Source organism: Lynx rufus, unplaced genomic scaffold (genome assembly GCF_022079265.1).
Source record: "Lynx rufus isolate CCGP_SWC_20201006 ecotype Redwood Valley unplaced genomic scaffold, mLynRuf1.p SCAF_13, whole genome shotgun sequence".
In the NCBI taxonomy this organism is placed as follows: domain Eukaryota; kingdom Metazoa; phylum Chordata; class Mammalia; order Carnivora; family Felidae; genus Lynx; species Lynx rufus.
Window position 1 is genome coordinate 27,051,485 of NW_025814827.1, and position 17,968 is coordinate 27,069,452.

General features: G+C 36.1%; 2 protein-coding genes across 4 annotated transcripts in view; both read right to left on the reverse strand.

Moving 5' to 3' along the window:
• SLC12A1 (solute carrier family 12 member 1) overlaps positions 1–11,085 on the reverse strand; it is a 102,057-nt gene extending 90,972 nt beyond the window's left edge. For all 3 annotated transcript variants that reach the window (XM_047074463.1, XM_047074462.1, XM_047074464.1), the window contains exon 1: positions 10,666–11,085. In XM_047074463.1, the coding sequence (XP_046930419.1) occupies positions 10,666–11,085 (420 nt within the window). The remainder of the gene's footprint in view (positions 1–10,665) is intronic.
• Positions 11,086–16,314: 5,229 nt separating this feature from the next.
• On the reverse strand, positions 16,315–16,560 carry CTXN2 (cortexin 2). Its single transcript, XM_047074717.1, has one exon. The coding sequence runs from the start codon at positions 16,558–16,560 to the stop codon at positions 16,315–16,317; it is 246 nt and encodes an 81-aa protein (XP_046930673.1).
• Positions 16,561–17,968: the final 1,408 nt, after the last annotated feature.

Below are 17,968 nucleotides of genomic sequence, written 5' to 3' on the forward strand. Positions count from 1 at the left end.
GTGTATCATTAGCATACCCACTATAATCTGACTCTAATTTGGGCTGTTTACTCCAAGAGACTTTGACTTCTTGTCTTCTTGTTCTTCCATGTTCTTCTACTTCTCTATGTCAATAAGAATTTCTTCCGAGTTTGTTCTCCCACAAGATTTTTTTTCATGATACTAGTGGACATTTGGGTAACTGATGCAATACAATGTGGTAAGTCATTGTATATTAACTACAGGATGTGGGTTACTTCTAGATGCCAACAAAGACCCTACTATACAGCAGGTCATCAATAAACATTACTGAATCCATAAAGCAGGCTTGGAGGCCACCTGATCTCTACCACTTCAGAGAAGATGACCTCATTTCTTAACCATTCCTGCCTCCTATTTCCTTTCTCTTCCATCCCTATTGAGGATTTCATTTGTCATTGTTTTCTCTGTGTAACCCACATTAAAGAAGGGAGAAGAAGAGAATGAATCTCAAGTCAGATCATCTTACTATTTTCCAACAGCATTGCAGGGGAGGGGTAAAACTGAATCACAAAGGAAGCTGAAATTAATAGTTAAAATTTAGTTTTGAATTACCCAAGGAATATCTTAATCTTAAGCATCCTCTGTCTCTACTTGCACAGATAATTGAAATCTGACATCATATATTCAAATTAAAGTAAAATATGGATAAACAAAATCTACAGAAATTGAGGCTGAACTAGCAGGGCAGAAACTGGTTATCTATACCAGCTAGAAATGCAAGTCATGGATGTAATTCAAAAATTTCCAGTAGCTCATTTTAAAAATAAAAGGAAATTAGTGAAATAACTTGGGTTCAGATTTGAACCCTTAAATTTTAAAAATATACCTAACTTTTGTACAATATCATATTTCTAATCTTTGCAATGTAATATTCATTAGCTATGGTGGCAACCCACCTTGTAGGAGGAACCTGGATCATGGACTGCTTTAATATGTTTTACGTAATGGATCTATATCAAATATTATCATTTCAACATATAATCAATATAAAAACAGTGATGAGACATTTTAATTCTTTTTTTTTTTAACACTATGTCTTTGAAATCTGGTGTGCAATTTACAGTGATACCACATCTCAATTTGTACTAGCACGTTTCAAGTGCTCAATAGCCACGTGTGGCTGGGGCTATTATATTGGAGCACACATGTCTATACATTGCAGTCAATTACAGATGGATGGAACATTTGAGGTTTTTCTCCAGGCAGTTAAAAATCCTATTTTTTCTCTGAACGGATTCTACACTCATAAGGCAGCTGCGTGGTTCAAATGTAACTTTAACTTTCCGTAACTAGAAAATCAATGAAAGCAGAGAATTGAGGAATGTGATAAAATGCCCAGGAATGTTGAAGAGATTATTTGGTTAAGAAATTCATTTATTTGATTTGATTTGAGAAAAACTTTTAAAATTGACAATATTCTAGTTAATGAAGATCTCACAGCCAGACCATCAGCAGCTACTCATTCAGGGAGAAGGCAATTTCCTTTTCCTCGGTTAATTGGGGATCCCATGAGACAGAGCCTTAGTCACTTGCTTTTTAAAGGCAGTCTTGGGAATAAAACCTATGTTTTCTGATCAATCCTGTATTTGAGGGTTTGGTCCAGGAAATTGCTTTGCTCCCAGCTGAACTCCAGTGGTAACTGTGACCCTTACATCTGGATTAATGAGAATACCAATGACTGTAAAAAACATCTTAAAAAATTGGTGAAAGGATGAATAAGATATTTAAAATTTCCCCTTATATGGACATTTCTATCTGATGGATGCCCTTCTGGGCACAGTTTAATGGTTCTTCAATTTATCACTAGGACATACACTATGAAGCAAAAGGAATATTCTATGAGGGCTTGTCAGGGAAATCATCATATATGAAAGTTAGTAGGGAAATAATTTTCTAAAGCTATTCAAAAATAGAGTCAATGTAGGGCGTTCAACTATTTCTTAGGTGAATGTGTTCAACCTGCTAGAGTTTCCACGTTTTCAATGTATTTATGTCATAGAAAGGAAAAAAAAAACCTTTAAATGTATATTTCTTGCCCTGACTGTAAAGCCCTGATAATACATTTATAAGTACAGAATCTATTTCCATTGCTTACTCGCTTACAGGAGCTTAAAACTCACTGCACCATATAAACTTGGAGGCTTGGAATCTAGTTTCAGCTATGCAATTAATTCAGGGTGTGTCCCCCAGCAAGTCACTTAACCTTTCCTGGATAGTGCCAAGGAGGATAAATCCAATGAATTTTCTGAAAATCTTACTTTGAAGTAATTTACTCGAAGGCAAAATCATTTTTCTATGTTTGTCATCTTCCTCTTCTAACATGGCAAAGCAAAACTTGGTTTCACTCTTAATAAATGCCTCCTTTGTGAGCCTATACAGCAATTACAAAGTCATCTTATCATCAAAGTACTGAAAAGACTTTTAGTTGAGGGTTATGGGCACTTAATAGCTGTGAGCTATAACCAGTGGCTGACAGACTCCTGGCTGGTGCATTTTCTTGGGACCAAAGTCTCAAAGAATAGAAGTTTTATGATTGTTCCCTGAAACCAGTTTTTTCCCTCATACTTTGAATTAATTTGTTTGTTCATACTCCATCACCATAAATGATGACCCACCACCTTTCATAAATGCATTTTAAACTGCATAGCTTTAGGGAATGATTATTAATTTACCAAAAGTTTTACCTGTGCATTAAGTATTCAGGGAAGGTAAAATAAAGTTCATTAGGAAGAAAGAAAGAAAGAAAGAAAGAAAGAAAGAAAGAAAGAAAGAAAGAAAGAAAGAAACTTCTCCTCTCCAGTATTGATAAACTAGTAAAGCTTCAATCACATGCAGTTTAAGGGGTAAATTCCTAATGGGTTTTGCTAGATGATAAAAGATTATTTTATTTAATATGAAATGCGTGATTTTTTCAGACCCCAGAAAAATTACAAATGCATTTCTAGTTATCATCAAAGAAGAAAAAAATAAGTGTATTTATTCTTTCAATTCTAACTAGAGGGGCACCTGGGTGGCTCAGTTAGTTAAGTGTCCAACTTCGTCTCAGGTCATGATCTCATGGTTTGTGAGTTCAAGCCCTTCATCCAGCTCGCTGCTGTCAGCATACAGCTGTCCTTAGATCCTCTGTCTCCCTCTCTCTCTCTGCCCCTTTCTGGCTTGTGAGCATGCTTTCTCTCTCATTCTCTCTCTCAAAAATAAGTAAAAATTTTAAAAATTGTTAAATAAATTATAACTAGATAATATTTGCCACTATACATGTTTTTAGGCTTTCAATCTCAGGATGGTAGAAATTTTAGCCCATCCTAGAGAAACAACTCCATAAATATTTAGGACTATATGATCCCCTCCCAGTTGTTTTAAACTTTCTTTTATTATTGAAATATTTAAATATATGCCATAGTAGGGAGAATAAATAGATCTCATGTGCCTACCATTGAACTTCAACAGTTATGAACATATGGCCAGTACTATTCCACTTAAACCTCTCACACTCCTGCCACTGGATTATTTTAAAACCAATCCCAGCAAGGATCAGAGAATTTTTAGGGTTCATTTCAGCATGAAAAACATGATTTTTTAAAAAGTTTTTTTTTAATGTATATTTTTGAGAGAGAGACAGTGTATGAATGTGGATGCCAGAGAGGGAGAGGGAGACACAGAATGTGAAGCAGGCTCCAGGCTCTGAGCTGTCAGCACAGAGCCCGACTTGGGGCTCAAACTCACAAACAGCAAGATCATGACCTGAGCCGAAGTCAGACGCTTAACTGACTGAGCCACCTAAGCACCCCAAAAAACACAATTCTAATCACATTCCTATATTTTACTAATCAATGTTATTATGTTTGTACATTACAAGCCCTTTGTGATAAATGGGAATATTTTAAATTATGAAAGTGAGAGGTTTCTTGTTTTAAAAGTTGCTATAAACCATGCCTATAAATCACTACTAATGGTCACAATTTATTATAGTATTTTTACTGTACCTGAATACATACAGCTCACACAAAAATTAACTTATATTTTTGATAACTTAGGCCTAAAGGTAGCTATGTGTGTAATAAGCAGTGTAAGAAAGTAAAATCAAGGGGTGCCTGGGGTGGCTCAGTCAGTTGAGTGTCCAACTCATGATCCCAGGGTCATGGTATAAAGCCCGGTGTTGAGCTCCGTGCTGAGCATGAGCCTGCTTAGGATTCTCTCTCTCCCTCTTCCCCTCTCCCCCATCACACTCTTGTTCTCTCTCTCAAGAAAAAATTTAAAAAAAAAAACAAGAAAGTCAAAAGATTCTTAATATTTTCCACATATACACGGGAACTGTTAGTCTATCCACCACCTATCACTGAGCTAAAAACTAAAACTTCTGATAAGTATTAAAATGAGTCTTTAGTTACAGATTTTCACTCCAGCAAATATTTTAGGGGTGACCACTAATCCTCCTTCAAGGCACTTATTGCCTCAATTTTTATGTCTACTTAATTGGGCTTGGTGATATTTCTAATTTGGGATAGCCCCAAGTTGAATGCTAAAGTTCCAAATTTGAACTTTAAAACATTTTAGAAAATACTATTTCCCAGAGAATGCATTTGTAAACCTTTGTTTATTTAAAGAAGATAAACATTTATACATTGGTTTATGTACTTTAATGTTTGTTAACCTGATTATATGTCCTTTATTTCTACCCATAACAAAGTCATTTGACATGTAAAATAAATCCTGGAGAGTAGAGATCAAATCTCTTTAACTCACTTTATACAGCATCTTGTATATAAAAGGCTAATAAATGCTTTTGATGATGACAACGAAAATGATTGAGACCTACAATTAATTCTGTAGGAGAAAGAGAGAGAAAAAAAAATTCTGTAGGAGAAAGCAACATGATCTTTTGGCACAGTCCCCAAAACAAGAAAGGAATTGAATCTCCTGTTCTGCCCATCAGGGCTGAGATGCAATTTCTTCTTTGTGCCTGAGTTCCACTTTCTTCTGTAGCTGTCAAAATGAACTGAGGCAAAGTGAAATGGGAGAGTAGGCTGAGGATGGAAAGTAGCAATAAAGAGCATGGACTCTGGGGGCACCTCGGTGACTCAGTGGGTTAAGCACCCAATCTCAGCTCAGGTCATGATCTTGAGGTTTGTGAGTTTGAGCCCAATGTCAGGTCTCTGCTGTCAGTGTGGAGCCTGCTTCAGATCTTCTGTCCTCTCTGCCCCTCTCCTGCCTGTGCTCTCTCTCTCTCTCAAAAATAACTAACATCAAAAAATAAATAAATAAATAAAAAGAGCATGGACTCTGGAGTCATGCAGACATGGGTTCAATTTATTAGACACATGACTTTTGTTTCTTGACCTTGGAAGTTTTTTGACTTAGGTTTTTGTTTTGTCTTATAAAAGATCCATAGGATTTTATAAAAACTTTAGAATCTATAAAATAGCAATAATAATAGTACCTACCTTGAAGGTGTGTTATAAAAATTGAATGAGAATTTGCCAAGTGTGAGCACCTTGTCTGGTAACAAAAATTTCTCGGGGCCCCTGGGTGGCTCAGTCAGTTGGGCGTCCGACTTTGGCTCAGGTCATGATCTCACAGTTTGTGGGTTTGAGCCCCCGTGTCTGTGCTGACAGCTCGGAACCTGGAGCTGCTTTGAATTCTCTGTATCTCCCTCTCTCTCTCTCTGCCCCTCCCCTGCTCACACCCTGTCTCTCTCTCTCTCTCAAAAATAAATAAACATTAAAAAAAATTCTCCATAAAAAGTTTGCTTTTCAGCACTCTCAACAGTAGCCAAATTATGGAAAGAGCCTAAATGTCCATCAACTGATGAATGGATAAAGAAATTGTGGTTTATATACACAATGGAATACTACGTGGCAATGAGAAAAAATGAAATATGGCCTTTTGTAGCAACGTGGATGGAACTGGAGAGTGTGATGCTAAGTGAAATAAGCCATACAGAGAAAGACAGATACCATATGGTTTCACTCTTATGTGGATCCTGAGAAACTTAACAGGAACCCATGGGGGAGGGGAAGGAACAAAAAAAAAAGAGGTTAGAGTGGGAGAGAGCCAAAGCATAAGAGACTGTTAAAAACTGAGAACAAACTGAGGGTTGATGGGGGGTGGGAGGGAGGGGAGGGTGGGTGATGGGTATTGAAGAGGGCACTTTTTGGGATGAGCACTGGGTGTTGTATGGAAACCAATTTGACAATAAATTTCATATATAAAATAAAAAAAAATAAAAATAAAAAAAAATAAAGTTATCGTAAAGATAAAAAAAAAAGTTTGCTTTTGCATGAGTGTATGTAATCCTTTCTATTCACAAATTACTTTTCCTAATGCTTTTTATTCACAGATTACTTTTTGTCGCTAACTACCTAATGACCCAAGTGTGAAGTCGTTCCATTGTTTTTGTTTTGAAACATTCTCTAAATGGTTGGTTTCCTTAAAAATAATATTGCTATCTTAATTTTTGTGGTATTTTATTCTTTGTATAGACAGTTTATTTCAATGACATCAGAGCACTGACTTTGATAGAAAGGCTATATATTTTCCTGATTCTTATATAATTATATTTTTCTGAAATGCTAACAACAATGGTGGTCAGTAAGACTGAAAAGGAGTTCCATTTTGGTTAGCCCTGTAGTTAGGAATTGTGCATATAAAGGTGGCCACAGATTTGCAACAATGTGGATGGAACAAGAGTGTATTATGCTAAGTGAAATAAGTCAGTCAGAGAAAGACAAATGTCATATAATTTCACTCATGTGGAATTTAAGAAATATATGAACATGGGGAAGGGAAAGAAAAAGAAAATAAGATAAAAACAGAGAGGGAGGCAAACCATAAGAGACTTTAAATATGGAGAACAAATTGAGGGTTGCTGGAGTGGAGGTGGGTGGGGGGATTGGCTAAATGGATGATGGGTATTAAGGAAGGCACTTGTGGGGATGAGCACTGGGTATTGCATGTAAGTGGTGAATCACCAAATTCTACTCCTGAAGCCAATACTATATGTTAACTAACAACACTATATGTTAACTAACTTGAATTTAAATTAAAAAAAAGTAGAAATGAAAGATAAAACCATGATCACTTAATAAAGTAGTTTAGTAATCAAAAAAAAAAAAGGTGGCCACAGGATTATGCTGGACAGTAAAAGTACAATTATTTTTATAAAGTAAAAATACTGGATTAATCTTTACCAGATATCTAATAATCATTATATTTTTTATATGGAAAGAACTCCAATGTGCATTGTTTAGTGAAAACAGAATGCACGACAATGTGTAAAATGTTTCAATATGTGTTTGAAAAAAATACAGATGGAAAATTAGATAGATGAGATAGAGATACTTATAGATATATATGTATATTTGTATAGGCATAGAAAATTTCTGGGAGGATTTATAAGAAACTGACAGTAATGATTGTCTTGGAGAGAAAAACTGAAGATCTATATTAGATAAGAGACATTTCAGTATATACTTTTCAGTACTTCTTAAATATTTTATTAGTGTATATTTTACTTTTTGAGTAAAAATCAGTGAATACAAAAATTGCCATCATCATTATCAACAATGATTTGTTCAGTTTCTACCCATTGTAGAAGGCAACATGCTAGACTTTATATGCATGTAAACTAGTATTCACAAACATCCTACAGTATCAGTTGAAGTTATGTAGCTTATATAATATTGCAGAGAAAGTAAAGGATGGAGCCATTTTTCCTGCTTTTAACTAGGGTTTTTGGAAATCTATAATTCATAGCCATCTGTATAGGCATTTAGTTCTTTACTACAGAGAAAATAAAAGGATTTTCTCAACTATGATCTCAAATCATTGGGATTACAAATTTTGTCAATATGTATCATTCCTAGAGTTTCAGTGAAGGTAGAGACTTAAAATAATGTCTTTCAAACCTATTTTTTTATTTCAACTGTTAGTACAACCTTGACATATAATTTTTTTTCTGACTTGGAAGTTATAGCCAGGATTCTACAAAAAATCCAACTGGTTTCTGTCTAAATATGTTGTCACTTAATGTAAATATACAATTCTTTTATGGCTTTTTAAAGCATTATACTCGGGTACAAAAAAATATATCACCAAACTTGTACTATGTCAATTGCTTTCCACTTTTAAATTGTTTGAGTAAACATTATCATTTATAATTTTTTGCATACAAAATTGGTGATGTGTCTGAGTATTATTATGTAATATTTGTTCTATTGATCATGTCTAGTTGTGATTTGGGGAACTACCATAAAAATGTCAAGGGCCACAAGGAGGTAACAGCATAGCTCATTACACTATAGGTCTTCATCTTTCATGGAAGGGAGGGTAAGCAGGAGGAAAAAGAATCAAATTCACTAGCAAAGAAGAAAGGGATGAATTGACGAAGTCTCAGATTGTTCATGTCTGGTATCAAAGGATAGCACAGAGGTAGATCATATGGAGAGGTGGACTGGGCCCTACAAGTTTAGAGACACTAGTATATAGATTCATGGTTGCATTAGAATTCTGCTCCCAATTTGGCTATGTGGATACTTCTGTGGGATTTAATGATGAAGTGTCTTGATAACTGAGGGTCAAATTCATAAAAAGAGTAACTTATTACTATACTCATTCAGAATGATTATTCAGGGCATTGAGCCTGAACCTAATTTTTAAACTATTTAATTTGCTATTTCTTTGTATCTGAGAAAAAAGAGCTTTACGTCAAAGTTAAGTCTTTGTGTCATTTTCAAAAAGAATATGATATCCCAAACAGCTATGAAAACTGTCAAATGCAGCTATTGCATTTCGACTACAGTTGTTCAGATTGGCTTTTGAACAACCAACCATTCCCGGAGAGTTTTTCTCCCCTTATGTAAAGATTTACATAAGCTGTGGCTTTAGGAATTGTAAATAAGCTATGTTTCTCTCTCTAGAACATTAGTCCAAAGAACAATGTGAGTTTACTCCATTTCCTTATTAATGGAAATAGACTTTTATTTTGTTTTCTTGCAAACTGGGGGACAAATATGAGAATATTTAAATTTTGATGATGCTAATTTTACAAAAGATGAGCTTTAAGACTTATCATGTGGAATGAGGTGGAGTATGTTGGGAGAGAATTTCAGATCTTTTTAAAGAGAACTTTGGCTCATTTTACTTCTTCAGAATAAATTGAAATCCCTTTATAATGCCCTAAGTTTCTTTTTCTGAGCTTTTTGAAAACTCCTTGTGCCCTCTTCTCGCAACCAACTTTTCCCTCTTTTCCTTCTACCCCTTCTCTTTTCTTTCCACTTTCCCACACAAAGCAAAGTGATACCTGGGTCTGATCTCTGGAGCTTCAAATCAACCCCCTTCTCAAAATTTTAATGGGGGCCGCCATTTTTTTCTGACATTGTCACATTGCTAACTTCTTTTGATCAAAGCACCAAATATCCTAGATAAAGTCTAAATCTTCTATCTGTAAAGAAACCAGCCATTCAGCAGACTGTTGCAAATATAGTACATGGGACAAGTAAAGCCTGGTGAGGAGAAAGGATAAGGGTACAGCATTCAGAGCATGGGCTCCGCTCAGGAAGTCACTCAGCCTCTGGTGGTAGGATGCAGAGTCAGGGACCCCGAGCAGCCAAGGAGAATACATTTTAGAGATGGGTTTCCTTGTGGAAAGAAGAATGAACAGAAACTAAAGGGAAAACTTCACCCTTATTAGCATTTTCCGTGAGAGCAATATTCCTAGACTCCCTAGTGTGGGTAAACCATTTGATAAAATCAATGTTGAATGAATGGATATGAAAGGAATTGTTCCAATCAATTTTTTCTTTTACCTCAAAACCTGGGCAAAAGTAAACTACATTTGGATATGTGACAGCTATTTATTCTTTTTAGCAAGTAATTACATCCATAAAGAATGATATTCATTCCAAAATGTGTTCCAGAAGAGCAGGAAGACAAAGTGCATCAATATATTTTAGAGCAAGTTATAGAAGAAGAAATCTATGAAGTTTATCAATGATTTGCTACATGATTAGAAAAAATGCTACCTCCTGCTTCTAGCAGATTTGGGAACCCATTATTGATTTTCATTAAATAATGAAAAGCTTAGCCATTTCTGTACTTAAATTTAATTCAGTTACTTTTATATGCTTAAGAGCATTCAGGAGCCTCAGGCAAAGTTTTGAAGAGGAAGGGATAAAATGCTGAATCTTATAAATCTTGGGTTTCTCTTTAAAGAATATAAAATACCCATGTGCTCTAAAGGCTGACACCACAGTATTAACTACAGTAAGCTCCAGTGATGATTTTTCGTTTTTTTTCCCCTCTTACAACTGTTGCAGAGGCATTCATACTAAGGTGAAATTAGCTTAGTATCTGGTTTGGAATGTTTAACCAAGTGTGCACTGAGTACACTATAAGTTTAAAGAAAATATAATGCACTGCCTCACTTTCAGAGCTAATTCTTGAGTTCTCGGTAATCAGTAAATATTTGTGAAACACTCCGTGTATTGTCTAGTTATTGGGAACGAGGGACAGCTGTGTAAGGAAGGAGGGTGGTTTGGAATAGACTTCTCCACAAGACACTCTGACATTCATAGCATGATTAAAGAGCAGGAGATCACCTGAAGGAATAAAGGGAGGGAGGATACTTGCCTGTGCCCTGAAGCTTACCTTTGCAAGTTGCTCGTGAATCTCAAGCAGGCTGGGTCGGTTGACCTTGGGCCCGCTGATGCTACCAGTATTGCGATAGTACTCAATCTTGGGAACAGCATCCACGGTGTTGTGGCCAAAGGTTTGTAGGTAGTATGTGTTTGTGTGAGAATCATAAGCATGAAAACTGGCATCTGTTTTAGCGGTTTCTCCATTTTGGAGGAAATTGTCATAGCACTCCTGATTTCCAGGCCTAAAGCTGATTCTGAATCTGTTCTGGGTTTCATCTCCGAAAGAGGTTTCCTCATAATGTGGAGGATCGGTGTTATTATCCACAGCCGCGCTGCTCTCGTGGCTCTCATTTATGACATTAACTTGAAAGCGATTGCTATTACTGGGCGTTGAATCCAGAAATAGATTGGAAGAGTTGTTCAGTGACATCTTCCAAAATGGATTTTTTTTTTTTGGACTAAGCTGTCTACTTTATGTTTTTTTTTTAAAAAAAAATCTATGTATTTCCTCCTCAAAATAAACTTTAATGTGTTTACATTAGGGAGCTCCTGGCCTTTGTTCTAGAAGGACTCAACAAATAGATTCTTGATGTATTGTTTCTCTCCTATACATCCTTTGAATGTTCTTCAAAGCTGCCATTGAAAAAGAAAATTAAACTTGTTTCAAGTAATATCAATACATTTAAGTAGGCATAGGGGTATGAGGGCAGAGTTTTCTGTTACAAAGCATATAATATCTTAAATTCATTCCATTAAAAATTACCTGTCCGGGAACTCTAGTCACCTGAGCAATTAAATCCCATAATAAATAACTAGGGACCTGCTTCAGCGAACAGAATTTTCAATGGAGTCATTAAAATATTATCTATGTTTGTAGCATTTGTTTGGACTCAGTGCAATTGGATTTAATATGATTTTAGAAAAGATATAACTCTACCAGTGAGTACAGTAAGAGAAGATGAGAATATTCTCAGTCTGAAACACAGTTCATTGACAGTACTAAATGTTGAAACTGCCAAGTATTTTTTATAGACATGAATTCATACTATCTAATAATGATGATTATATTCCATGCTGATTATAAAATTTAAAAATATTTTTTAACTTCTAAAAAATACATGCTTGTTAATTTTTAAAAATAAATCCTGTGAAGATGATAGCTTTGTAAATTCATGGATCTTTTACTAGCCTCTCATCTGCTCATACATTTATGTTTTGCAAATACTATCATGGAATCTTTAAAAATATATGGGTATTCAGTGTAACGAAATAAATCTCAGTCCTTAATAAAGGTGTACGCTATATTTAGGTAAGATAATCATGCCCTGTTAATTCTCTTTAATGAAATAGTCTCAAATTCATTGAGAAGCTTTTAATTTGACTGAGAGGCAGACTACATAATCACTTCTTTTACCATCCATGATATGAGCCATCTTAGAACATTCTTTAGTGAAATGAATAGTTCTTTATTGATAACTTAAATTTTGGCTTTTTAGAAAAGCAGACAAATGCAAACAAAACCATGCCTGTCTCCTGAAGTTACTAGGCCATTTCTTTGAATTAAAAAAAAGATCTTAACTTCAACTTGCAAAGAACATTTTTTGGGGCGAAACTATAAGTGAGGCTGTTATCTCTTTAGTTTTTACAGACCATCCCATGTCTCTTCATAGTCCTTGACATCCTCACCTTTACTCCATTCCTCAGAATCTACTTTATGACATAATATTAAATGTGATTTTTACCCCATCCAGAAATGTTTAACTTACCATCAGAAGAAGCCTTCTTCTCAGGAAGCTTTATCTGTTTCAACACCACCCAGGCATATATGGGGCACCTAACTTTCACTCCAAAACCTTGGGCTTCTTATTGGTTAGAACCTTCCTTGAAAGAGGTGACTGAGCAGTGATTGGCCTGGAATAATACCGTGGGCCCTGCCCAGTCATTAGCCCTGAGGAACCTTAAGTACTTCATCAACTAGTAACCAGTAGTAAATCATTAATTCATTTAGACAGAAAGTCACATTAAGTTTCTTTAATTCATAAGGGAAGTTGGATTGCTCAACAGTAATAATCCACCAAAATATAATCAGTGCTTCAGCTGTTTGGGGCTAAATAAATTCAATCCCATTGTCTTCACGATTCCTGGTGGCCTCCTATTATTTAACATGTACAGCAAAATCTAGGCCTCCAGAGATAATTTCTATACTTGGTAACTAGAAAATGGTATTTGAGATTATTTTCTTTTTTATAGTAGATATTAGCTGAATTCTTCTCTGCATGGGAAGTGAGCGGATTGAATGTAGAATTGGTGATTTATTGAAAATATTTCTACCTAGTGGAAAAACTGAAGCAGGAATGAAACCGTGGGTAAGGTTCCCAGTGGCATTGCTAAATGACCTTTTTGTCTCTACCTGGCAAAACATTTATATCAAACCCGTTTTTTTAGTGTTGTTGAGAGACAGGTTTTGCTCAAATCTGTGAGGCGGTGATTATTAAGACAGCACAAACAATTCCTCCACACAGGTCCTGTCACTGGTTTTCAATCAGATTGATTGAATGAATCCACCTTGTGTTTTATAAGAAACTACCCAAGTGATTTCCACCTGCCTGAGCAGCACCGTTGTGGCAAAACACAGTGGTTAGGAGCAAGACTCTGAAGTCAGTATACTCAATTTGCATCCCAGCTGTGCCACTTCCTAGCTGCGTGAGCTTTGGCGAATTACTCAGTCTTTCCGAGCCTTAACTTTCTCATCTGTAAAATGCTGTTGTGGATAATAATGTTATCTACCTTGTTGTAAAGTTACTGTGAAGATCAAATGAGTTAATTTGTGTATAGGACTTAGATCAGCACTGGTTTGTACTTAGCACTTGCTTTTACTATGTTGGAAATATTTACAATTGACTGCTGACTTTTACTTAGTCATATCCAAGTTCCAAAGTGAATTGTTAGAGATTGGGATATGTACTATGCCTATTAAAGTAGGAGGAAAGTTAAGTTGGTGAACAGATGCTGGATTGTAGAAAAGGGTCTGGAGATACCTAAGTAAAACTCCGTAGACGCTCTTAGGTAAATGTCATGCTAACCAGCCAGGCTAATGCCAGAGGCTGTTTCAAAAATAGAGACAGAATTACAACTATGTACCACTAACTCATTCTGCTCTTAAGTACAAGGCATTTATCTGTTCGACAAAAGGTTCTGACTCCCCACACAGAAGGCATGGGAATTACGCCTTTCAGATTCAGATTCATTTCAGATTCATCTGGGTGTTGATATTATTCAGAACAGCTAAGATGGGGCTGGTACTCAAAATAAGTCCTATTCCCTGGTCCTGGTGGGAAGCTTTGAATTCGCTTGCAGTTATCTCTGCCACCTCTAGTCCCCTTTTCCTTCAACCATTCCCTCAGCTCCATCCCTCTTTCAGGAGCCCACCTATTTATTCCTTAACCTTTTCCTCTGCCAAAGACTGCATGCATCTGATAGTGGTCAATTTTGCTTTTCCCTTGCTGTCTGTCTGTCTGACTGCAGTGTTGTGTGAATTAGTTTTAGTCTCGGTCTTACATCAACCAGACATTTTTGTTCTAAGCCTTTTATCTTAACCATGAAATGAAAGTCTTTGTTCTCTATTAAGGGGATTCAGATGTTCTGGAGCAGATGGGAGATGGTTTGAGGATATGGATGAAATTACAACATCCATAAGCCAACTTTGAAAGGTAAACTCAATTTAGGCCTTTCAGACATAGGAGTAAGGTAATAGGAGGAAACTGTCTGGAGGTATGCTCCTCTATTTTTTCTCTTGTCTTCCCTCATGGGGCTCTAGGAAAGGGGAAGCTAGAGAATGATATGACTATGACATTGGACTCTCCTAGAAGACTTAGCATTTCATGAAGTTTCCATGATGTATCCATAGTATGGCCATCCTTCATATTTTTTTATATTGTTTCTGGCTCTGAAAATGCAGACACTGACCACTCTTTCCCCACCCCCCCCCAAAAGTCTAAGGTGAACAATAGATCATGAATAAATGCTATGGATAAAGACACTTTTGGTTAAAAGAATTTCTGTTTAGTGGGATTGAAAATAATACTATGGTGGAATTGATGAGATATGAAAAGCTTGTGAGTGTTGAAATTTCAGAAATAATGCTCATACTTCATAAATTTTCTTGTGTTTTAGGTTTTAGGGTCTTCTTTTTGAAATAAAAATCTGACTTTGTTATGTTCTAGTCACCAAAATGCAGGGTCTTGTTGGATGTCTTCCCTGGGAGACAAAAGTTGCATCTTAGCTACATATCTTAGCAAGTACTTTAAAAACCTGGTTCACTAAGGAGGTGCTTAGTGTCCTGGTATATACAACTTTCAGTGTGTCCAGCTGACTTGGCTCAATAAGGTGTTCTTGGACCAAACTAATAACTGACTACAAGGTGTCCCAGACCGACACTCCTATACCTACTGGGGCTCAAAGAGCCTCCTTGAGGTGTGGGCTTGGTCCAGAAGATCAACAGCCAACACAGAAGTGTTCTAAATCTATTAGGAGACGGAAAGTATCAGGGAATCATATCTGACACAACTGGTTTTGGAGTGATCTAAGCAGTAACCATAGTTCTAAGATATATAGAAATCTTGAGGATAGTGTCTGGGAGCACAGCATGATGTTTACAAATAATGACTCTGACATTAGACTGCCCATATTCAATTCCTAACACAACCACTCTCTAGCTTGATGACCCTGGGAAGTTATGTAATCTCTCTCAGCTTCAGTTCCTCATCTGTGACACTGAGACAATAAAATGGAAATAGTAGTGTTGAACTCAAAGGATTCATAAGGGGATCAAATCACATAGTAAATGGAAAGCACCCAACTTGGTGCAAACTCTTAGTAAATATTAGTCATTCTTTTTTCTGTGTGTTTGGCAGTTCTGTGTTCTCAAGTGACACAAATAGTTTTGTATTTATTTATCTCCTACTATATTTCTCAATTTGATAACCATAAAGAGTCAAAATTTTGTAGCTGTTAAGAATTTTATAATAATATCCTATCTTTTCATTTATCAAATGAAGAGAATGAAGGTTGATTAAGGAATAATTTACACTAAGCCATTGCTTCTTTAGGTTTGAGAATCCTTATTAGTATTACCAATGAGGATAATAAATGATTGCAAGGTATGTTTCAACAATGTTTTATGGTTTTCATATTGCTTTCACATTCATCTTACATCACTTGGTCCTCTCAACATTCCTGCAAGATATGCAGGATAGGTTTCTTTATCCTTGTTTTTGTAGATATGGAAAGGTTCCTCTTAGACAGCTTTATAGGTCATAAAGCTTCTTGGCTAAGTCAACATTAGAATTCAAACCACAGAATTGAGACTCCTAAACTGAAAAAATTTTCATAACATCCTAAATCCTCATTCATCTCAGATCTCTGGGTTTCCCGATACGTTCACAGAGTTCATAGGGCACTAGAATTGAAAGGGACATTAAAAATCCTCTGGTTAGCTTCCTCACTGAAGTCCATAGAGATTAGATGACTTGGCCAACCATACATGTTTATTGAATTTAGTGGATGAAGTGAGCCTCTTCCAGCATGCTCGAGGAGATTACAGTTGTATCTTCCATGGGTCCCAGTGGCATAACTCTAAAAAACCATAAAGGTGGAACTCTCACGCAAGTGCATATTCAAATGTCCCTTTATCAAATTCTTCAACTTCATCTTCCCATGTAGAGGAAGGCATGCTACTGTACGGGTCTAACAGGATTTTGAAGCATCTAATAATAAGAAGTCCTAAGAAGATACACAAAATCCCAACAAAAGCAAAGCCAGTTTTTTGTTCCAGAGTCAACGAAAAAGCTGATACTTCATTGACGCTCATCTTAGCTGAGGAGTTGCCACAGTAGGTACTACTCATTATTCACTGTCACATCATTATGGCTCTTCAGAATTCCTGCTGGAGTCACCTGTTGGCCTAAATACAAAATAGAACTCAGTTTAGTGTTATTCATATACGGTATTGAGCAGGTAATTGTTTTATAAAATCTGGCAGTTTTCAAACCCTCTTGACTTAACTCACAAAAGATGTGTGAAAACATCATCAGATATCGATCAGCATCAAATTAGCATTGGAGATGCTATTTCTATTGTAGTAATTACTGAATTGCCTCGGTGGGCAAATGAAACTGTACCTACATGCACTAAATATAAAATCAGATATGAAAGTGAATATTCAAATAATGAACCCTAGAAGTTTGGATTCATTGTGAGATGGTTAAGTCACTACTTCTTTGAACTGAATTGTCATCTAATTTTTACTTCATTTTTGCATGTGTAGATAACACCATAAATAATCATAGTGTGTGAGCTGGTCAAGCTCTCTAAGGTCCATGTTCTAAGGTCTGTCTCCAGTGCCACTTTGTTTGATACACATTCTGATCCTTTTAAATAGGTATAAAGTCTCTCTTTTCATTCTCTTGGCTTTTAGATGTATGCACTTGTGTTTTCTTCCCCACTACCACTCTGTATGCTAGATGTTAATTTCTTAAAGAGGTAAATTGTGTTTTTAAAATTATTTTAATAAGAGCCGTACCCAACAGAGCATCCTGCAAGTAGCAGGCAACAGTAGCTGTGGATCATTAGCCATTGCCCCGCCATCCCCATTAGCTTTCAGAACACCCTAAATGGACATAAAATCCAAGTTAAACAGCATGTTTTCCATAAACATTCAGCTTCACAATGAGCTCCCCAGTTCTCTTCCCAACCAGAATCTTACTCCTAAGCTTGTACTCTACTGAGATTTTAAAACTACAGCAAAATTGTTCAGAAAGTGTATGTTAGGGGCGCCTAGGTGGCTTGGTCGGTTAAGCATCCGAGTTTGGCTCAGGTCATGATCTCACAGTCCGTGAGTTCAAGCCCCACGTCGGGCTCTGTGCTGACAGCTCAGAGCCTGGAGCCTGTTTCAGATTCTGTGTCTCCCTCTCTCTCTGCCCCTCCCTGTTCATGCTCTGTCTCTCTCTGTCTCAAAAATAAATAAACGTTAAAAAAAAAATTAGAAAAGAAAGTGTATGTTGGATTGAAGCAAAACAGATTTTCCCACTTGATGTGTTAATTAAGTTAATTAATTAATTAAAATTAAGATGAGTTCATTAGATCAAAGTTTACTAACACACAGCCACCCTTCTTGAGAGGACTGTCATTAAATAGCTTATCATCTAAAAACTGAGAATAATAGATTGCTAGTGTTTGCACTTTTATTGTTGCTTTTTCTAATAATTTTTAAGAATTATTTATTAAAATGACCGACCCTTCAGATTTTTTTTGTA